A 24,488-nucleotide genomic window follows, 5' to 3' on the forward strand; every position below is an offset into this window, starting at 1 on the left:
ACGACTGAAGTGACTTAGCAGCAGTAGCAGCAGCTTTATTATTTAACATAAACATGTAAATGAATTGTGTGATACCTCTTTAGTTTTTATAATACCTTCTTATGCCACTGATTCATAATGCAGAGTCTTGTGACTAGGCTACTTGATCTAGAGTACTGAAATATCACTTTATTTAATACAATATTAACTTGTTTCTTAATTTGATTGATGTGGTTAAAACAAAGACCTGCTCCTCTTTGCTTAAAATCTAGTCTTTCAAAAATGGACAGCAAGCTGGATATATTCAGGAGGGAGTTGGTGGATGTTCAGGGCATCCCTCTTTTTTGGAGCATTGTTGAGGAGTGGTCCCAGGTGGAGTCATTTGAAAATCGACCAGATGACCTTCTGATCACCACCTATCCCAAATCTGGTAAGATCTTTTCATTTATTTGTACTAGCTGATTGGCTATTGATCCACCTGTGTAAGCCCAATGATCGACAGATCACTTGACAAGGGGATATCTGGAGCAGCTGTGGGATAGTTTTAAGTTATACAAAGTCACTTCTTATTTTGAAAGGTCTGCAACTGAGTGGAGGCTATATCCGAGTGGAAATTAATGCTATTGGAATTTCTTTTTAAAGTCAAGCAAAAACAAACTACACAGATAAAGAATTTAAGAACATTAGAATACATATGCACACATAAACTTTCTATACAAGTTAATGTTTAAATATTTTGCTTATTTTAATACTCAAAGATATTTTGTAAAACAGTGTTTTGCTATTTCAAACGTATTTATTTTGTGAATATGTTTAGAAGTATTTTGACCTGAGACCAAACTAGGGTGGAGGTAATGAAGATAATGGCAACCTCCTACAAAAGGTCCCTTGCACGCACTGAGGCACTTAGTGCCCCTGACCTTGCAGCAGTCCAATAAGAACTGGACATGGAACAATAGACTGGTTTCAAATCGGGAAAGGAGTACACCAAGGCTGTATATTGTCACCCTGCTTATTTAATTATATACAGAATACCTCATGAGAAATGCCGGGCTGAATGAAGCACAAGCTGGAATCAAGATTGCTGGGAGAAATATCAATAACCTCAGATACACAGATAACACCACCTTTAAGGCAGATAGTGAAGGAGAACTAAAGAACCTCTTGATGAAAGTGAAAGAGGAGAGTGAAAAAGTTGGCTTAAAGCTCAACATTCAGAAAACTAAGATCATGGCATCTGGTCCCATCACTTCATAGCAAATAGATGGGGAAATAATGGAAACAGTGACTTTACTCTTTTGGGCTCCAAAATCATTACAGATGGTGACTGCAGCCATGAAACTAAAAGACACTTGCTCCTTGGAAGAAATGCTATGACCAAACTAGACAGTATATTAAAAAGCAGAGACATAACTTTGCCAACAAAGGTCCATCTAGTCACAGCTATGGTTTTTCCAGTAGTCATGTATGGATGTGAGAGTTGGACTATAAAGAAAGCTGAGCACCAAAGAATTGATGCTTTTGAACTGTGGTGTTGGAGAAGACTCTTGAGAGTCCCTTGGACTGCAAGGAGATCCAACCAGTCCATCCTAAAGGGGATCAGTCCTGAATATTCATTGGAAGGACTGATCCTGTAGCTGAAACTCCAATACTTTGGCCACCTGATGCAAAGATCTAACTCATTGGAAAGGACCCTGATGATGGGAAAGATTGAAGATGAGAGGAGAAGGTGACGACAAAGGATGAGATGGTTGGATGGCATCACTGCCCTGATGGCCATGAGTTTGAGCAAACTCTGGGAGAAGGTGAAGGACAGGGAAGCCTGGCATGCTGCAGTCCATGAAGTCACAAAGAGTCAGACATGGCTGAGAGACTGAACTGAACTGAATTTAGAAGTATTTTGCTCTAAGCAAAATACCTTCTCACTTTAGTACACAATTTCAGAAAGGAGAGTTTAATATAACAATAAAAATCAATAATTTTTTAACTTCCCTAGTGGTTCAGTGGTTAAGAATCTCCTTGCCAATGCAGGGGACATGAGTTGCATCCCTGGTTCTGAAAGATTACATGTGTAATGGAGACACTAAGCTCATGATCCACAATTACTGAGCCCGCACTCTAGAGCCTATATGCTGCAACTCTTGAGCCTGCATTCTGCAACTGCTGAAGCACACACACCCAGGGCCTGTGCTCTGCAACAAGAGAAGACACTGTGGTGAGAAGCCCATGCACCACAACAAAGAGTGGCCCCAACAAAGACCCAAGATGGCTAAAAATAATGTAAGCAAATAACTTTTTTAAAAGAATCAATATCTTGTATTTCTCAAAAACATATATGACTGAATCACTTTGTTGTACACATGAAACTAACACAATATTTTAAATCAACCATACTTCAATTAAAAAATGTGTATTCCTTCAGATCTTTTTATGATAGCTTTCCACTTTACCCAGTGTTAGATATATAGAAAGGTATCAGAGAGATGAGGCTCTCTCTTGCCTTTTATCCAGTTAATTTACTTGCACTCATAATCAACCAACTGTCCTGACTACAGAACTCTCTAAAGTCAATTTTCCTTTATATTCCTGCTTCATTTCTTAAAAGAATTGAGGAAAATAAAATTTTAATAAGTATACTGACTACCGATCTTTTTTTTTAGGTTATAAATATTAAAACTACCTCAAAGCTATATGTTACAGGTCCTAGGAGGAAAGCCCTGCAAAGCTTGGGGGATTCTAATGTGCCAAAATTACAAACATTGCATGAGAATATAGGGTTCCTACTAGGAAGTAAACAAATGTATTATGCAGACCTTCATAGACATGAAAAATATGTTTCTTTTAGCAAAAGCTTGCTTTTCCTTTCTCTTGTCACTATTATAGAAAAGAGCTGTACACCAAGCTCAAATTGTTTAGGACCAAATCTACTTTACATTTCTTTGTTGAAGTATAAGCTTAGGAAAGGAAATATAGTCACTGATAACATATGTGTTCTTTTGTTTCTGCTTTTTTTGATATATTCACAAGCAGCAAAACATTAAGTCAACCTTTGTTTTGTTTTATTTTTAATTTTTATTGGAGTGCAGTTGATTTACAATGTGTTAGTTTTGGGTATATAGCACAGTGAATCAATTATACATATATTCACTCTTTTTTTTAGGTTCTTCTTCCCTATAGATCATTACAGAGTATTGAGTTGAGTTCCCTGTGCTATATGGTAGATCTTTATTAGGTATCACTCTTCTATATACTATATATATATATATATATAAATATATAATACTGTGCATGTATCAATTTATCCCTCGCTCCCCCTTTTCCCCCTAGTAACCATAAGTTTGCTTTCTACATCTGTGATCCTATTTCTGTTTTGTAAATAAGCTCACTTTTACTGTTTTTGTTGTTGTTGTTTAGATTCCATATATAAGTGATAACATATGGTGTCTGTCTTTGTCTGACTTACTTAACTCAGTATATCAATCTCTAGGTCTATCCATGTTGCTGTAAATTGAATTATTTCATTGTTTTTAATGGTTAGCCCATAGTCCATTGTGTATATGTACTGCACCTTCTTTATCCATTTCTCAGTTGATAGACATGTAGGTTGTTGTATATATGTACTACAGTAGGAATAGTCCATTGTATTAGACCACTAGTCCTCCCCAGGTGGTGCTAGTGGTAAAGAACCTGCCTGCCAATGCAGGAGACATAAAAGCTATGGGTTTGATCCCTGGTCAGGAAGATCCCCTGGAGGAGGGCATGGCAATCCATTCCAGTATTCTTGCCTGGAGAATCCCATGGACAGAAGAGCCTGGCAGGCTACACACAGTAGAATCGCAGAGTTGGACACGACTAAAGCAACTTAGCATGCACACATATATGTGCTACATAGTTCAGTGGAATAGTAGTCCATTGTATATATGTGTTATATCTTCTTTATCCATTCTTCTGTTGATGGACATGTAGGTTGCTTTTATGTCCTGGCTATTGTAAACATAGTGCTGCAATGAACATTAGCTGCATGTATCTGTTCAGATTATAATTTTCTCTGGATATATTGGACAAATATATATACTGCAGAAATATAAATCAATGGAATAGGATAGAAAGCCCAGAGACACATCAACACACCTATAGTCACCTAATCTATGACAAAGGAAGCAAGAGTATACAATGGAGAAAAGATAGTCTTTTCAATAAATGGTTCTGGGAAAACTGAAAAACTACATGTAAACAAAGAAATTAGAATACTCCTTAACACCACACAAAAACATAAACTCAAAATGGATCAAAGATCTAAAGGTGAGGCTGGATACTATAAAACTCTTTAAGGTAAATAGGCAGAATACTCTCAGACATAAATTTTAGCAGGATCTTTTCTGAGTCATCTCCTAGGATAATGAAAATAAAAACAAAAATAAACAAATGGAACCTAATTAAACTGAAAAGCATTTGCACAGCAAAGGAAAATATAAACAAAATAAAAAGATAGCCTTCACAGTGAGAGAAAATACAGTATTTACAAAAGAAACAACCAACAAAGGATTAATCTCCAAAATATGCAAAAACTCATGCAGCTCAAAAAAAAAAAAACAAAACAAAAACAATAACCTAACCATTTGTTAATTTTTGTTTTTATTTCCACTACTCAAGGAGGTGTATCAAAAATGATCTTGCTGCAATTTATGTCTGCTGCTGCTAAGTCGCTTCAGTCGTGTCCGACTCTGTGCGACCCCATAGACGGCAGCCCACTAGGCTCCTCTCTCCCTGGGATTCTCCAGGCAAGAATACTGGAGTGGGTTGCCATTTCCTTCTCCAATGCCTGAAAGTGGAAAGTGAAAGTGAAGTCGCTCAGTTGTGCCTGACTCTTAGTGACCCCATGGACTGGATCCCACCAGGCTCCTCCATCCATGGGATTTTCCAGGCAAGAGTACTGGAGTGGGGTGCCATTGCCTTCTCCAATTTATGTCCGAGAGTGTTTTAATTATGTTTTCCTTTAAGAGTTTTAAAGTATCCAGCCTTACATTTAGGTCTTCAATCCATTTTAAATTTATTTTTGTATATGGTGTTAAGGGGGCTTCCCTGGTGGCTCAGTGATTAAAAAAAAAATCCACCTGTCAATGAAGGAGATGCAGATTCAATCCCTGGGTCTGGAAGATCTCCTGGAGAAGGAAATGGCAACCCACTCCAATATTCTTGCCTGGGAAATCCCACGGAGAGAGGAACCTGGCAGGCTACAGTCCATGGAGCCTGGTGGGCTACAGTCCATCACAAACAGTTGGGCATGACTTAGCAACAAACAACAATAACAAATGATATTTGGGAGCATACTAAAGACGATTTTTGGAAGCTACCATTATTCAAACAGTTCATCTATGAAAGGAATCCTTGAAGGTGAACTTTTTCTGGCATAGTAAGAGCTAAATGGCTTCATATAAATTAATCCTACACTCTTTATTCCTGTTATTTTCTTTTTAGTTCATTTCCTTTACAATCTATTGAGATTACATCTTAAAATTACTAATATTTGGTGCCCTGTTGATTTTTTTATAAAAAGTTTCAAGTTAATGAACTCATTAATGAGCTAAACCATATGCTATTTTTTTCAAATATTGTGGAAAGTAAACATTTACAGTTCAAACCATAAGTTGGCATCTTTTTCAATCAGATTTCATTGGCCACCATTTGAACCACCCACTAATAGGAAATAAAATGTTCTATATTGTACTTTGGCATTTAGGTCTCTTTTTCTCCCCCTCATGAATCATTGCTTAAGCCAAAACCATTTGCTGTCATTTAGTCACTAAGTTGTGTCTGAATCTTTGCGACCCCGTGGAGCGTAGGCCACCAGGCATCTCTGTCCATGGGATTTCCCAGGAAAGAATACTGCAGTGAGTTGCCACTTCCTTCTCCAGGGTATCTTCCTGATAGAAGGATCAAATCTGCATTTCCTGAAATATCAGGCAGATTCTTTACCACATGAGGGAAGCCCAAGCCGAAATCAGACCAAGCAACAAAATGTTCAAGGGTGATAATGATTTGACTCATCTTTTTCTTAGTACTATAATTGTCTATGTAGAAGGATAGAGGAGAGAGACCCATGCTCATGATGTAGGGACAAGGAAGAGGAAGAGTTGTCCACAAGAAAGGACTGAATAGTAAGGAAGTCTAAAGTACTCAAAATTGCATCTACAGACAGATCATTCTTCAGAAATGCTGTGTGCACAGATCAGTTATTTAATTTGTATATTTAGTTTTGATCTACGATTATGCAATTTAGAGACTATCATTACACACTGGGTAAAGAGGAAGAGGATAGAAACAATTAATAAAGTATTTTTCTCTGAGGTACTACGATGTTTGTTTTGTTTGTTTGTTTAGCAGTGCCTCAACACCCTGATCATTGAGTGCCGTAGACAATTGGGTAGACTATATTCTCATACACTTAGGTCCATTTCTCAAAAGACCAGTGAGGCACAATCTCAGAAGATCAGAGTGACTTGGTCTGCCCTGCTCATTCAGAATCCATTGTCTTTTGTTGATGAATGACACGTGAGTCTCTATGGATGCATTTACAACGTCTTGTTTCCCTTGTTCACCATTCCACCAAATGTTGAACATTTTTACCTGAAGTGCTCTTTTGTCCCCCAAACTAATAATCTTTTTAGTTAAGTAGGAAATATACAAGTTTCTGGTCAGATTCACTAAATGTGACTAATTCCCTCATCCATTTCACCCAGGAGGGTATGCTATTGCTATTTAAATTCTGTCTCCTTAAAAAGTCATGCTTACGTCCTTTGCCTGCCTTACTCTTATGGTTATTTTAATCAGATTTTAGACATATAGATACACATACATACATATGTACACAATTCATATGTATATGTTCAAGATAGATACTGATATCTCCTAAGAAAAGAGATACTGATATTTCCTATCTCCTAGGAAAACAAAACGCAAATGAAGAACACTTTTTTTTTTTAATATATTACAGTGCTTCTCTACCTCTATTAACCCTCTCATATACATTTTTTTTTTCTGTCTCCAGGCTTAGAGATATTGTCTTGTATTTACTTCTTTTTTTTAATTTACTTTTTTTTTTCTAATTTTATTTTATTTTTAAACTTTACATAATTGTATTAGTTTTGCCAAACATTTTAACACAGAAGTTTTGAGTTTCTTTGATTCTTTTTTCCTCAGGAACAACCTGGATTAGTGAAATATTGGATTTGATCTATAACAATGGGGATGAGGAGAAATGTAAAAGAGATGCAATATACAAACGAGTGCCATTCATGGAATTAATAATTCCAAGACTTACAAATGGTTATATCTCTTAATGTTCCTTTTCTGTATAGGATTAAATCCCTATTTTTGTGGTGTTTGAAAGTGTTGTGATGGAAAATGATACAAATAGAGCTTGCACAGTTGAATCATAAGTGTCTACAATAAAAGAGTAAGAATTTGGCTATGCCAATACCCTTATTATAGTCAACTTATTATCTTCCCAAAGATAATATCTACATATGAGGACATTTTAATGAGTATATTAAAGCTTTCAACATTTAAATAATGTGTGATCATTATATGTAGAAAATTCGGTGTTTGATTCATTATAGAATCGTGTCTACTATTATGTAGCTGATGTTCACAGACTCAAATAAAATGATGATGGGAATATGTGGTTTTGTATTATTAAAATATTTAAAATTAGTCATGGATCTCATGGCTTAATTTGATTTTAAGATTTGAATATAAAAAAGCTGGAAAGAGATTTTGAAGTCCTGTAGTTAAATTTTCCCATACTGTAAATAAATAAAAGAGGAAGATAAATGAAGGAAAAACTTGGACAACTAGCACTTGACTTACTGCCTCAGCAAGCCTTTTATCTGAGGATTTATAGACACTTATAAAGATAATAAGCCCCATTATTTACAAATAAAAAATCCTAGCTCACCAGAATTTATCTGTTTTTACTTTATTGTGGATCTCAGAAGTATATGAGGATATGCAGTCATATATCCATTTCAAGTCACATAGTGGAATTAATGTTTACAAAGTCTTAGGTTATATTTTAATTAACCTTATGATTCCATATTTAAAATGTAGTTTAACTTTTACGCTTGCAGGTGTTGAGGACTTGAATGACATGCAGTCTCCTAGATTAGTGAAAAAACACCTACCTGTCCAACTTCTCCCTTCTTCATTTTGGAAAAATAACTGCAAGGTAGCAAATTTTTAAACAGCAAACTTTATGTTGTGATTACTTTGACTAATTATGCAGAAATTAAGATGGGAAATTGCAATCCCTGGATAAATCATTGAAAAAATAATAATTTTGTCCATATATCCCAAGGATCAAAATAATACCACTGGACACAAGTGCTATAGATAAAGGATTATTCTCAGTGCCCAAACACTGAGAATCACTCAGGCTTTCTTGTTTCTAAAATGCCTTCTTGTCTAAATCCCTTCACTCATTGCTTTTAAACAATGGATATTTAGATAATCCAGAACTCCTTCACTAACTCAGTATAATTTTAATTTACCAATATGAACTTATATATAATTTATAACATACAGCATATTATAATTTATAACATTTCCCTGATGGCTCAGTGGTAAAGAATCCACCTGCCAAGTAGAAAAGGGAGGTTGGATCCCTGGGTTGAGAAAATTCCCTTGAGGAGGAAATGGCAACCCACTCCAGTATTTTGGCAGGGGAAATCCCATGGAGAGAGGAGCCTAGTGGGCTGCAATCCATAGGGGTGGCAAAAGAACTGGACATAACTTAGTGACTAAACAACAGCAAAATATTACGTTGCAGGTTTAGCTAACTACTATATTACGGATTTCACTGGTTGCTCAATGGTAAAGAATCTGCCTGCCAATATGAGACACTGGTTCAATCCCTGGGTCAGGAAGATCCCCTGGTGAAGGAACTGGCAACTCACTCCAGTATTCTTGCCTGGGAAATCCAGTGGACAAAAGAGCCTAGGGGGCTACAATCTATGGGGTTGGACATGACTTACAACAATGGACTTGTTGTAACAATAACAATGGATTTGTTTCAAGCTACCTTTTTAATAAGTATTTTAATTCATGTAATGTTTATAGTGGAAAGTACATAAATGCTAAGGATATGGATTGAGGAGTTTTCATAAAGTGAGCATACCCATGAAATTAGACCCCAGAACAAGAAATTGACCAAGGAATTAAATGAGGAATAGAGCCAGATAAAGCTCTATTCCTGTGCATTTCCAGACAGGAACCCATCCCCATTTGCAGAGATAATCATTATTTGTGAATGTTTTCATCATAAAGTGATTTGCCTGTTTTTCTTGTAAAGTTATTCTCTTGAATGTTTCAGTTCAGTCAGTTCAGTCGCTCAGTCGTGTCCGACTTCTTTGCGACCCCATGAATTGCAGCACTCCAGGCCTCCCTGTCCATCAACTCCCGGAGTTCACTCAGACTCATGTTCATCGAGTCAGTGATGCCACTCAGCCATCTCATCCTCTGTCGTCCCCTTCTCCTCCTGCCCTCAATCTCTCACAGCATCAGAGTCTTTTCCAATGAGTCAACTCTTCGAATGAGGTGGCCAAAATACTGGAGTTTCACCTTTAGCTTATTCCATTTAATGTAATATCTGTGGGATCAATTCTTACCATACTTGTTATTTTGCTTTTGTCTTGGTTCTCTTAATATAGACCTGTTTACATCATAAATTGTGGTATCATGAGCAAAAGTAGCTCACTATAGATGCAAATTCTCAGGCCCAAATCCAACCTACTGAATCAGAAATTATGGGCTTAGGGTCTAGCAATCTGAGTTTTAGTAAGACCTCCAAGCATATTTGGTTCATATTAACATTTGAGAACCACTGATGTTAGGCATTCTAATATGTACACGTGAATATTCCACAAATTACTTATTCATGGTATAATTGATGGACAGTTGCGTTGTTGTTTATTGTCAGTAATAAAAATAGTTCTGCAGTGCACATTCTTATGCAAATATAAAATAGCACATATATGTATACATTTCTCTTAGTTACATATCTTGGGATAGTACTGCATCTTAAAGTATGCATTTGTCCAGCTTTAGAAAAAAATTTTCCAATTTCTTTTCCAAGCATATGCACTAGTGTACACTTTGATCAGTAGTATATGAGTCTAAGTTCTCCATGTCCTCATCAATCCAAAATATAGCTAAAAATATTTACTTTTAGCCATACTGGTAAATGGTGGCAAACTGGTGGCATCTCATTGTGGTTTTACTTTATATTTCCCTAATGATTAATTATTCCAAGCAACTTTACATAGCTTTAGATTTAGATATCATAGATAGATAATATATATATATATATCTATATAGATAAATAGATAGATAGATATAAACATGAAAAAATAATTACATATCAGCAAGGTAAGTGCCAGTACATGAAGTAAAGATTCTTTGGGGCAAAGTAGTCTCTCTCTCTCTCTGGCTATGCTGCACAACTTGCAGCAACTTAGTTCCCAAACCAGGGATAGAACCCCATGCCCCCTGCCGTGGAAGCACAGGGTCCTAACCACTGGACTACAAGGGAAGTCCTGAAAGAAGTCTCATAAAAGAAGGAAAATTTTCATCAACATCTTAAAGAAAAAGTAGGAGATTTTCAGATTAACGAGGTCAGTTTAGAAAAAGAAAACTATATGTACATAGCCTAACATGTGAAACAGCAAGGCATGAGGCAGATTCCACAAATGGTTTAATGTGGTTGGAAAATGAATCTGGAAAGCTAGACAGTCACCAGACCTGTAGATCTGAGAAATGTGTTTAGAGCATGTCTTTATCACTACATCTTTAATAGAATGAGCAAAACAGCTGTTGTTTTTCAGCTGTAGTTTTTCTTTTGAAAAATTGATTGATTATACTTATGTTATCCAAAATGTCTTTGTATGTGTGTTTGTGTCTACCTTTGTTTTTCATTCAAAATCTAATTAAAACAAATGTGATAAGGAAGTAAGGATATAGTTTATCATCTTAAATCTTGAAGTAAAAACTCATAGAAACTCCCAGAAATACCTTGGTATTAGGAGAATTGGGGAATATCTCTGAGAGCCTTTTATCTACATTTCTATCTCACAGACTTCATTAAAGAAATAGAAGGGGTGATAAGAAAGCAGTTGATTCACCACCATGGTCTCTCAGTATTGAAACAGAAATCAATTGAGAATATTTGCAAAGTTTAGTATTTTCTCAAAAAATTGTATCAGCAACAGAGTCCAAGCTCTAAACTTTTGAAAAATCCCTCTCCATTCATGTCACTTCTTTCTTCTTTCTAAGCCTGTCCAGAATACGAGAACTACCAGTGGTATGGGATTATAAAAGTTCCCATTTCCTTTCTCCATCAGTTGGAAAAGAAGAAGAAAGCTCAGATTCTGTTTAGATGAAAGGAGATTTCTTCCTGAAATACATTTTTACTTAGAAATATATTTACTGCATAAGTGGCTAGGGCTTCAGTGTTTTCAGGTGTGCTTTTACAGGGGATAAGTAGGCTTAATGGACTTCATAGGATTTGCCAGCAAGGCATAGCAATATCACTTTTATCGGGAAATGTATTCAAAATGTCTGCCTTCAAACATACTTGGCATCTTAATACATAAATTTTACTCCCATGTCAATCATTATAAACAGCAATGATCGTTATGTACATTGATTAAATGTACCCAAATAATAGTTTCTTTTCAATAAAAGGTAAGATGTTTTTTCAGCTTTATAAACTTGCTTTTTCCTTTCATTATTAGTTTTAACAAGTTATACAGAGAAATATTCTCAATTTAAGAGCAAGGTTATTTCTTTCTTAAAATTCAATATTTACTGTAATTCTTATTATACTTGGTTTTCCATATGTTAAGAGATGCTCTTCTTTTGAAAGACTAAAGACAAATCAGGGAAGTGAGATATGAGAAGTTTTTGTGTTATATATAGTCATGAATATACTATGTCAGAATATAAATATAAAGCTTAGGTTATGATTAAAAAAAGGAAAATAAACATTCTGCCAGGGTAAGCAAAAAAATACAAGTGATTAAAGAATATAAATGAAATGATGATTTTCCCTATCTCCCCACAGATGGTCTATGTGGCACGGAATGCTAAAGATGTAGCCATGTCTTACTATTATTTTTACCAAATGGCAAAAATGCATCCAGATCCTGGTACCTGGGAGGAATTCCTAGATAAATTCATGACTGGAAAGGGTGAGTCTAAATCTTATTTTAATGATAGAGTTCCATTGTGAAAAATCTTTTTACAAGGAGATATAAGGTTTAAATACAAATTTTATATTTATTATACACCTAATATATGCCCAACATTCTACTAGTGTATGAAGAAGATAGACAAAGCAAAAGATAAAACATATAGTCTCTTCCCTTTAAAGACTTTTGGGGAATATGAGACTTACAGAGTCATCAATCCTAAGTCTCTGTTTTGTTACTGCTTAGTGACCACTGAGAAGCACTTTCTTACTGTCCCTCCCCTTGTATTGTTTTGATTTTGTACATTTCTTTTGGACTTCCTTTCCTCTACCATTCCTCCATTTTTATTATATAAACTGGAAATTCTTGAGTGAAAATTTTATATTCAAGTCTTTGTTCTTCTACAGAGCCTCTTTTAGGAAACATATTCATGCCTATGGTAGTAACTCTATGCTTCTTCCACATCCCATTCCTAACCTCTCAATCCCTGTCTTTCTCTCCCTCTCCCTCTCCTATGAACTTCAATACCACTTACCTTCTGTGCTACTTAGTATCTGCCATCTTGCTCTTGTAATTTTAGTTTTATTTATTTGTAGCTGTATCTTTTTTGCTAGGCCTGTCGTAGAAAAGTGCCACAGACTGAATGGCTTAAACAACTCACATTTATTTTCTCACAGTTCTGAAGGTTAGACGTCCAAGATAAAGGTGTACTCAGGGGTGATTTCTGAGGCTTTTCTTCTTGTCTTGTAGGTGACCATCTTCTCCCTATATCTTCATATGGTCTCATTGTACATGTTTGTTGTTATTTCCTGATGACCTCTGAACCTCCTTTAGGGTCATCCTTGAAGAAAGAAGCATGTTCGCAGCCACATGGCTCTATTGGTCTATTTCTTGCCTGTAGGGACCCAGAAGTCTAACAGTCTTCTCACATTTCATCCTGCCACCGTCCCTTCAGTGCAAACTGGCAGTGTTTTCACTGTGATAACTAATTGTATTTTTAAGTCACACACTGAACCTCTTTGATGAATGCTGCCAATCACATCCTTGGTGTTTTTTCCAGAGTATGCTTTCTCAGATCCTTTTTCAATATGGATAAGCTGAGAATTTTCTAAATCTTCAATTTCTAGTTCCTTTTTGCCTAATAACTACTTCTTCAGTTTATTTCCAAAATCAGTTGTAGTCTGAAGTACTAGTGATTGGGACTTCAACATAAGAATTTGAGGGGACACAATTCATCATGTAACAGAAGTATTTCATCCTTTCTAAGATTGTAAGTTGGGTGAGAACAGGAATTATTTGATATGTTTCTCTTATCCTACCACCCCTCATTCCTGAACTAATAAGTAATCATACTGATGTGTGAGGATGACTGGGAATAATGTTGAACAATTCTTTACTTCATGTAAATATTTTAATTATGTGATCATTTTATGTCTCAATTTAGTGGCTTTTGGTTCTTGGTATGACCATGTTAAGGGCTGGTGGGAGAAGAAAAAAGATTATCGCAAACTTTATCTGTTTTATGAAGACATGAAACAGGTAAGAGCAAACTACTATTTCTTCATTTTTAAGGAAACTTAAGATTCATCTTTGTATCACACTTTCTTTTCTTTTTGATCTATAAATATGAGTAATCTGTGTGTGCTAAGTCACTTCATTCTTTTCGGACTCTTTGCAACCCTATGGACTGGAAGCATTCAGGAACTAGACCACTCAGGTATGACCTAAATCAAATCCCTTATGAGTATACAGTGGAAGTGATAAGCAGATTCAAAGGAGTAGATCTAATAGAGTGCCTGAAGAACTATGGATGGAGGTTCATGACATTGTACAGGAGGCAGTGATCAAAACCATCACCATGGAAAAGAAATGAAAAAAGGCAAAATGGTTGTCTGAGTAGGCCTTACAAATAGCTATGAAAAGAAAAGAAGTGAAAGGCAAAGGAGAAAAGGAAAGATATACCCATTTGAATGCAGAGTTCCAAAGAATAGCAAGGAGAGATAAGGAAGCCTTCTTCAGCGATCAGTGCAAAGAAATAGAGGAAAACAATAGAATGGGAAAGACTAGAGATCTCTTCAAGAAAATTAGAGATACCAAGGGAACATTTCATGCAAAGATGGGCATAATAAAGGACAGAAATGGTAGGGACCTAACAGAAGCAGAAGATATTAAGAAGAGGTAGCAAGAATACCCAGAAGAACTATACAAAAAAGACCTTCATGATCCAGATAATCATGATGGTGTGATCACTCACCTAGAACCAGACATCTTGGAATGTGAAGACAAGTGGGCCTTAGGAAGCATCACCACAAACAAAGCTAGTGGAGGTGATGGAATTCCAGTTGAGCTATTTCGAATGCTAAAAGATAATGCTGTGAAAGCACAGCACTCAATATGTCAGCACATTTGGAAAACTCAGCAGTGGCCACAGGACTGGAAAAGGTCAGTTTTCATTCCAATCCCAAAGAGAGGCAATGTCAAAGAATGCTTAAACTACTGCACAATTACACTCATCTCACATGCTAGCAAAGTAATGCTCAAAATTCTCCAAGCCAGGCTTCAACAGTTCATGAACTGTGAACTGCCAGATGTTCAAGCTGGTTTTAGAAAAGGCAGAGGAACCAGAGATCAAATTGCCAACATCTGCTGGATCACTGAAAAAGCAACAGGTTTCCAGAAAATCATTCTGCTTTATTGACTATGCCAAAGCCTTTGACTGTGTGGATCACAACAAACTGTGGAAAATTCTGAAAGAGATGGGAATACCAGACCACCTGACTTGCTTCCTGAGAAATCTGTGTGCAGATCAAGAAGCAACAGTTTGAACTGGACATGGAACAACAGACTGTTTCCAAATCAGGAAAGGAGTACGTCAAGGCTATATTTTGTCACCCTGCTTATTTAACTTATATGTGGAGTATATCATGTGAAATGCCAGGCTGGATGAAGCACAAGCTTTAATCAAGATTGCTGGGAGAAATATCAATAACCTCAGATATGTAGACGATACCACATTTATGGAAGAAAGTGAAGAAGAACTAAAGAGCCTCTTGATGAAAGAGGAGAGTGAAATGTTGGCTTAAAACTCAACATTCAGAAAACTAAGATCATGGCATCTGGTCCCATCACTGCATGGCAAATAGATAGAGAAACAATGGAAATAGTGAGAGACTTTATTTTCTTGGTCTCCAAAATCACTGCAGATGGTGACTGCAGCCATGAAATTAAAAAATGCTTGCTCCTTGGAAGAAAAGCTATGACCAATATAGACAGCATATTAAAAAGTAGAGACATTACTTTGCCAATAAAGTTCCATCTAGTCACAGCTATAGTTTTTCCAGTAGTCATGTATGGATGTGAGAGTTGGACTATAAGGAAAGCTGAGTGCCAAAGAATTGATGCTTTTGAACTGTGGTGTTGGAGAGACTCTTGAGCATCCCTTGCACAGCAAGGAGATCCAACCAGTCCATCCTAAAGAAAATCAATCTTGAATATGCATTGGAAAGACTGATACTGAAGCTGAAACTCCAATACTTTGGCCACCTGATGCAAAGAACTGACTCACTGGAAAAGACCCAGATGCTGGGAAAGATTGAAGGCAGGAGAAGGGGGCGACAGGGAATGAGTTGGTTGGATGGCATCACCAACTCAATGGACATGAGTTTGAGTAGGCTCTGGGAGCTGGTGATGAACAGAGAAGTCTGGCATGGTGCAGTCCATGGGGTCTCTAAGAGTCAGACATGACTGAGCGACTAAAATGAACTGAACTGGACCAGAACCCACCAAGTTCCTCTGTCCATGAGACTCTCCAGGCAAGGATAATGAAGTGAGTTGCGATTTTCCTTCTCCAGGGGATCTTTGCCAACCAGGGGTCCAACTGATGTCTCTTAGTCTCTTGCTCTGGGAGGTGATTTGTTTGTTTGTTTGTTTGTTTAATTCTAGCGCCATCTGGCAAGTCCTCATGACTAATCTTCTGTTCTATTAATTCAGCCTTGAAACTTGATCTTTTACTTAATCTACTCCTTTCTGCTAATACTGTCTCCTACTCTAGTTCAGCCAACTGTCTTGATATATTTGAACTAATTTTGCTTCTGTTATTCACTCAGAGAGAATGATCTTCTTAAAATCTGAATCAAAGTATGTCCACTGTCTTCTAATAATCTTTCAATGACTTCTGTCTCTGCTGCTGTTGTTTAGTCACTAAGTTTTGTCCAACACTCTATGACCCCATGGACTTTAGCCCACCAAGCACCTCTATCCATTGAATATTCCAGGCAAGAATACTGGAGTGGGTTGCCATTTCCTTCTTCAGGGTATCTTCCTGATGCAGGGATGAAACCTGTGTCTCCTGCATTGGCAAGTGGATTCTTTAGCCTTGATGAGCCACCAGGGAAGCCCCAAAGTATAAAACATTAAGATAATTTATAGATTTGCACATTATTTAGTCCCTGTCTGTCTCTCCAATCTTTTCTGATGCCATTTTCCATTTCTCAAAAAATTGAGCTTACTTGAAACATTTTTCCTACTATTTTTAGATTAACCTCTTCTCATGCTTCATGTCGTGGGTATTATCTCTCCACAGAGCTCTTTCATGTTCACAAGATCAGATAACTTATCTTTTGTCTACTAAAGTCTCTTTTGCTTCTATTGTTATTTTCATAGTATCAACCACCTCTAATTATTTTATGTATATGTTTATTTATGGTTTTTTAGTCTCCTATACTATTATGGCAAGGATATTGGGGAAGCAATGTAATTTTTATTATGTAATCTCTAAAACATATAACTTTTATTTTTTCTTCTTCAGTTTAATCATTAGCATTGAAAAGAATTCATTCTACAATTTGATTGAAAACTTATCCTGTCCTGATTATTTAGGTAATTCATTTAAGAAATATGTCTCATCTCTTAAACTGAATGTCTCTCAGAGAACCTGTCCACACCTAAATTCCCTTGGATGACTATGATTCATTCATCTCTTATTTGGGAAATCTATTCCACACACATCCCCTAAAGAAACTACCTTACCCACCTAAGGCAATCCTATCTGGCAGATTTGCTAGTCAAATTCTCAGCTTCCCATGCATCCTGTTCAAACCACTTTGCACTTGCCACTCTGGATTATGGTGTGGTATATTGCCCTAATTATGGGACAAGAAGCAACAAATAGAGATTGAAGATTATAAGCAGTATCTTGAAAGAGAAGTTCCCACATTAGGTCTTAATAAGGTCTTTGAGCTAAGGAAGTTTTGTTTTTGTTGGTTAGTCGCTAAGTCGTGTTTGGCTCTTTGCAACCCCATGGACTGAAGCCTGCCAGATTACTCCATCCATGGGATGTCCCAGGCAAGAATACTGGAGTGGGTTGCCATTTCCTATTCCAAGGAATTTGAATCTTCTCAAATATGGGAGGAGAACCTACATCTTCTGTCAGAAAAAGCTCAAAATTAATCAAGGGTTCCAGTGTCTCTGTTATCAGATCTGCCCGAAATATTACCATTCCAAGCCTTCTCCACCCTTTCCCCTCACTCTTCCACGTACCTTTCACATGATAGACTAGTCACAACTGGGGATTCAACTTTCATAGTAATTCTTCCGCTTGAAGAATTAGGGCGTGTATCTTATTGCTACCATGTTAAGTTATGCAGTTATAAGAAATAGATTCTATTAGAGCCACCACAGAAACTTTCTGGTTCTGTTTCCATGAATTGAGATGGATGTCTTAGGAAAGTGAAAGCTCAGATTGTTTTCTGGCTGATCTCATCAGTTCACTAAGATTATGGCTCTCTGTTTCAGTCTGGTTTAGAGCATCAAGAAGAACACTTCCCCAGTGGGTAGCAGGGCACAAGCTATTTGATCTGAATGCAACTCTTTCATTACACCTAACGTGCTCTTCTAGGTCCAGTCCTGATGCATAGAGAAGGAAAGTCACAACGAATACATTAAATGGATCTCTCCTCTTCATTATTGTCTCTTTCTCTTCCCTACCACTCCCTGGGCTGGAAAGTGCACAGGTTTTTATTTTACTGTCCTCATATACTCAGACTATCAAAATATCTATATAAGTGTGAGAGGTAGAAAGAATATCTTTTTTCTAATATAAGAGATTTCTCTGAGAGGTATATCTATTCGTTATTTTATCAAGATATAATTGACATATAATATTAGTTTCAGATGTACAAAAGAATGATTCAATATCTGTCTACAGTATAAAATAACCACCACAATAAGTCTAATTGATATACATCACAACACAGAGTTATATATATATCTTTTCTTGTGATGAGAATTTTTAGATATACTCTCTCTGCAACTTTAAAACTTATAACAGAGTATTATTGAGTATGGTTAACCATTATTCCTAGCCTTAGAAAACTTTCAGCTTTTCACCTTTGAGTATGTTAGCTCTGGATTTATATGTGTCCTTAATTTTACTGATGTATGTTCCTTCTCTATTCCCTTTGTTGGGAGTTCTTAATCATAAATCAGTATTAAATTTTGTGAAATGATTTTTTCTGCATCTATTGAGATGATCATGTGATTTATATTCATGATTTTGTTAATGTGATGTATCACATTGATTGATTTGCAGATGTTGAAACATTTATGCATCCCCAGAATAAATCTCACTTGATTATAGCATCAGTTCAGTCCAGTTCAGTCACTCTGTCGTGTCCGACTCTTTGCGACCCCATGAACTGCAGCACGCCAGGCCTCTCTGTCCATCACCAACTCCTGGAGTTCACTCAAATGCACATCCATTGAGTAGGTAATGCCATCCAGCCATCTCATCCTCTGTCATCTCCTTTTCCTCCTGCCCCCAATCCCTCCCAGCATCAAAGTCTTTTCCAATATGTCAACTCTTTGCATGAGGTGGCCAAGAACAGGACTTTCAGCTTTAGCATCATTCCTTCCAAAGAACACCCAAGACTGATCTCCTTTAGAATTGACTGATTGGATCTCCTTTCTGGGCAAGGGACTCACAAGAGTCTTCTCCAATACCACAGTTCTAAAGTATCAATTCTTCACAGTCCAACTCTCACATCCATACATGACTACTGGAAAAACCATAGCCTTGACTAGATGGACCTTTGTTGGCAAAGTAATGCCTCTGTTTTTGAATGTGCTCTCTAGGTTGGTCATAACTTTCCTTCCAAGGAGTAAGCATCTTTTAATTTCATGGCTGCAATCACCATCTGCAGTGATTTCGGAGCCCATAAAAATAAAGTCTGACACTGTTTCCAGTGTTTCCCCATCTATTTCCCATGAAGTGATGGGACCGGATGCCATGATCTTCGTTTTCTGAATGTTGAGCTTTAAGCCAACTTTTTCACTCTCCACTTTCACTTTCATCAAGAGGCTTTTGAGTTCCTCTTCACTTTCTGCCATAAGGGTGGTGTCATCTGCATATCTGAGGTTATTGATATTTCTCCCTGCAATCTTCATTCCAGCTTGTGCTTCTTCCAGCCCAGCGTCTCTCATGATGTACTCTGCATACAAGTTAAATAAGCCGGGTGACAATATACAGCCTTGACATACTCCTTTTCTTATTTGGAACCAGTCTGTTGTTCCATGTCCAGTTCTAACTGTTGCTTCCTGACCTGCATATAGGTTTCTCAAGAGGCAAGTCAGGTGGTCTGGTATTCCCATCTCTTTCCAAATTTTCCACAGTTTATTGTGATCCACACAGTCAAAGGCTTTGGCATAGTCAGTAAAGCAGATATAGATGTTTTTCTGGAACTCTCTTACTTTTTCCATGATCCAGCGGATGTTGGCAATTTGATCTCTGGTTCCTCTGTCTTTTCTAAAACCAGCTTGAACATCTGGAAATTCACGGTTCATGTATTGCTGAAGCCTGGCTTGGAGAATTTTGAGCATTACTTTACCAGCGTGTGAGATGAGTGCAATTGTGCAGTAGTTTGAGCATTCTTTGACATTGCCTTTCTTTGGGATTGGAATGAAAACTGACCTTTTCCAGTCCTGTGGCCACTGCTGAGTTTTCCAAATTTGCTGGCATATTGAGTGCAGCACTTTCACAGCATCATCTTTCAGGATTTGAAATAGCTCAACTGGAATTCCATCACTTCCACTAGCTTTGTTCATAGTGAAGCTTTCTAAGGCCCACTTGACTTCACATTCCAGGATGTCTGGCTCTAGGTGAGTGATCACACCATCATGATTATCTTGGTTGTGCATATCTTTTTTGTACAGTTCTTCTGTGTATTCTTGCCACCTCTTCTTAACCCACTTCCAACAACACAAGAGTTGGCTCTACACATGAAAATCACCAGATGGTCAACACTGAAATCAGATTGATTATATTCTTTGCAGCCAAAGATGGAAAGCTCTATACAGTCAGCAAAAGCAAGCCCAGGAGCTGACTGTGTTCAGATCATGAACTCCTTATTGCCAAATTCAGACTTAAATTGAAGAAAGTAGGGAAAATCACTAGACCATTCAGGTATAACCTAAATCAAATCCCTTATGATTATACAGTGGAAGTGAGAAATAGATTTAAGGGACTAGATCTGATAGATAGAGTGCCTGATGAACTATGGATGGAGGTTCGTGACTGTACAGGAGACAGGGATCAAGATCATCCCTGTGGAAAAGAAATGCAAAAAAGCAAAATGGCTGTCTGGGGAGGCCTTACAAATAGCTGTGAAAAGAAGAGAAGTGAAAAGCAAAGGAGAAAAGGAAAGATATAAGCATCTGAATGCAGAGTTCCAAAGAATTGCAAGAAGAGATAAGAAAGCCTTCCTCAGCGATCAATGCAAAGAAATGAGGCAACCAACAGAATGGGAAAGACTAGAGATCTCTTCAAGAAAATTAGATATACCAAGGGAACATTTCATGCAAAGATGGGCTCCATAAAGGACAGAAATGGTATGATTATAGCATATGATCCTTTTAATGTGCTGTTGAATTTAGTTTGCCAGTATTTTGTTCATGTTTTTTGCACTGATATTCACCAGAGATATTGACTTGCAATTTTCATTTCTGATACTCTACTTGTCTAGCTTTGTTGTCTGGGTAAGGCAGGCTTCATAAAATGAGTTTGGAAGTATTCTCTTAGCTTCTACTTTTCGGAAGAGTTTGAGAAATATTCATATTAATTCTTTAAATGCTTGGTGGAAATCTATTCTTAATATTAGATATGCTATAAAAAGAAGATAAAGGGGTTTTGAAAATTTCATCTTGTCATAATTATATCTTATCTTAATTATACCTTGCCATAATATCATAGGGCTTCTCTGGTGGCTCAGTATGTAAAGAATCCACCTACAATGCAGGAGACCCAAGTTTGTTTTATCACCATCTATTATTCTACAGGATAATTCTACTTTTGAAAGTGAAAAGTTGAATATTGACCTATTTTTTTTTCCATTTTTTGAAACAAATCTTACCTCTTCCTTTTAGCAGATGGTTGTCTGGTATAACCAAGAATAGGATTATACACTTGGGAAAGGAAATTGAAAAGGCCATATAAAACTATAAAAATATTTCCTCTGACACATTGATATATGGATCCTTATAAAATGCATTGCTTACTTCATGACTAAATCTACCTGAAATAATCCTGTTTCTTTATAATATTTTTTAGGATCCAAAGTGTGAAATTCAGAAGTTATTAAAATTTCTAGATAAAGACCTTCCAGAAGAAACTGTGGATAAAATCCTCTATCATAGCTCCTTTGATATGATGAAGCAAAATCCTAGTGCAAATTATACGACTATGCCAAAATTTTGTATGGACCATTCTGTGTCTCCCTTCATGAGAAAAGGTAGCTTTATATACATTATATATTAGCTTCTATACAAATTGATAGTAATATTATGGACATTGTATGTAGGCAGATAAGAACAATATCAAAGTAAATGGGAAGAGATTAAGTATGTTGGGGAGAAAGTTTTATGAAAAAAATTATTAAAGGAAATAATTCATGGCAAAAATATTTATTATTATTGTAAGTCTAACATGTAAGACAAGCTTCCTAGTAAAAAACGTTTATTCAAGAATCTATGTGTTGATAAGTATAGATTTTGACATTCAATGATGTATCAGAAGGATGACTGTTATTTGTCTGAATTATCTAGATATTCTTCATATTCCCTAAAATTTTTGCTATAGTTGGTAACTAGCTTAAATAATACTGGGAATAAATTACTGAAAAATGAAAGTGAAGTCGCTTAGTCGTGTCCGACTCTTTGTGACCCCATGGACTGTAGCCTACCAGGCTCCTCTGTCCATGGGATTTTCAAGGCAAGAAAGAGTACTGGAGTGGGTTACCATGAAAGAAAATCCAACTCCTTGAGATTGTTTCTATGATTATGATAAATCATTGCATACTCAAGTATTGAACTGTAGTCAACATTTTGCACAAAATATTCCTTTACTGAATATATGTTGAGTTGAAGTGTGTGTGTGTGTGTGTGTATGGTTGGATGGCATCACCAACTCAACAGACACGAATTTGAGCAAAATCTGGAAGATGGTGAAGGACAGGGAAGCCTGGAATGCTGTAGTTGGACACAACTAAGTGAATGAACAAAATGTGTGTGTATGTCTTTGTCCTTATGATGAGATTGATAAATTCTGTTAGTTGTGTATGCATTAGTCATTTTTGCTAAAACAAACAACCCCAAGAATCTCAGTAGCTTAGGGACTTGTTTTTTGTTTAATATTGTTGTATGTTGGCCAACTGTGGCTGCAGCAATTTTGTTCATTTCTTTTTGACTCTGATTAGTTTTGTTTGACTCTCATGGGCTCTGCCTCTTGTGTCTTCTCTTTCTGAAACCCAGACTGAAAGAGCTGCCCTTTTGTGAGCTATGCCCTCAAAAAAGAGAGAAAGATCAAGAAAGATGTTGGAAACTTGCCAGGCCCTTTAAAGTTTCTGTTCAGATGTGCTATATACCACATACATTCAAATTCCTTTGGCCAAAGCATACAAAAAATCCAAGCCCAAAGTTAATGAGGCAAGGAGGAATCACACAACATACTACAATGGACATAGGTGTAAAATCTTTTTACAGTGAAGAAGAGAGTAAATATTAATATAATCTAAGACAGTTTTGGAGGAACAGATGTTTTGACGAGAATCTGTAAAGGCACTATTAAAGGAAATTGTAATTATAATGCATCAGTACATTCTAGAGATATTTTTAGGAGGTTAGGAACTGTGCAATGGATAAGCCTTGCTGGGAATATCTGGATCTTGGCCAGGTATGATTTTGCCTCCCAGGGGATGTTTGACAACATTTGAAGTCATTGCTGGTGATCATGACTAGGGGTTCGCTGTTGGCTTCCAATGTATAGAGGCTAAGGATGGTGCTAAAACCTCCCACAATGCACAGGACAACCCCCGCATCCTCCCCAGCAAAGAACTGGCTGACTTCAAATATCAACAGTGGAGATATACATAAATAAAATGTCAAGGTTAAGAAGTCCTAGGCCAGATTGATGGTTGTTTTGGCATGTTTTCTTCATTTTTTCTCTAAAACTGGGCTTCCAAATGTGTCTTCTTAATTGCCCTATGAAAATGACATTATTTCTATTAGATATGCATTATAAATACTACTTCCTATTTCTTCCTTTAAGGTTTTAGATGTGGTTAGTATCAAGAAGATTGAAAGAACAATACAATAATAATGAAATAGATTTAATTACATTGAATATAGTAGTTTCTAAATCTTACTTGATCATAGAAACCTTTTAATAACTTTAGTAACTTTTTATCATTTTACACTGGAAAAGATAGTTTTAAAATGTCTGAAAAGCTTTCTGGTCCTTTATTAATCAAGCTCTTAAAATCAAAGAGTAAAGATTTTGAGACATTGGATTTTTCTCTCAGTGACATTTCCTGAAGCTATTCAACAAGTTATTTCTTTATATAAGATATTGGAAAAACCCACAGAGATTTTTGGAAAATTAGGAAGGTCTAAGAGTCTGGGAGTGGGAGTAGGAGGTGAAGAACAGAATTATGGAGTAGATATAGCAGTATAAAGTTAGAGGTCTAAAAATACAAGCTAGTAATTAAGCTTAAAATTGATATTAGAAATTTTTAACATTAGTTTAAAATTTACCACCTCATCTTTCTTTTTAGGTGTTTCAGCAGACTGGAAAAATCAGTTTACTGTAGCCCAGTATGAAAGATTTGAAGAGGATTATGAAAAGAAAATGAAAGGGTCTACATTGCAATTTCATTCCGAGATCTAAGAAATACTTGCTCTTTTTCCAGCTGCTTTAGTTATGTGTAATGTTTTCCT

At 36.5% G+C, this 24,488-nt stretch overlaps 1 protein-coding gene across 1 annotated transcript; it reads left to right on the forward strand.

Annotated features, from left to right (window-relative positions):
• The first annotated feature begins 261 nt into the window (after positions 1-261).
• LOC147370534 (sulfotransferase 1 family member D1) lies at positions 262-24,438 on the forward strand. The gene is made up of 7 exons (XM_086407357.1): positions 262-409; positions 7,180-7,305; positions 8,109-8,206; positions 12,098-12,224; positions 13,669-13,763; positions 21,826-22,006; positions 24,326-24,438. The coding sequence occupies exons 1-7, from the start codon at positions 262-264 to the stop codon at positions 24,436-24,438; spliced, it is 888 nt and encodes a 295-aa protein (XP_086263483.1).
• The last annotated feature ends 50 nt before the right edge of the window (positions 24,439-24,488 follow it).

This window comes from Bos grunniens, chromosome 6 (assembly GCF_055505025.1).
Source record: "Bos grunniens cultivar Pamir isolate PY7600 chromosome 6, Bosgru_T2T1.0, whole genome shotgun sequence".
NCBI lineage: Eukaryota > Metazoa > Chordata > Mammalia > Artiodactyla > Bovidae > Bos > Bos grunniens.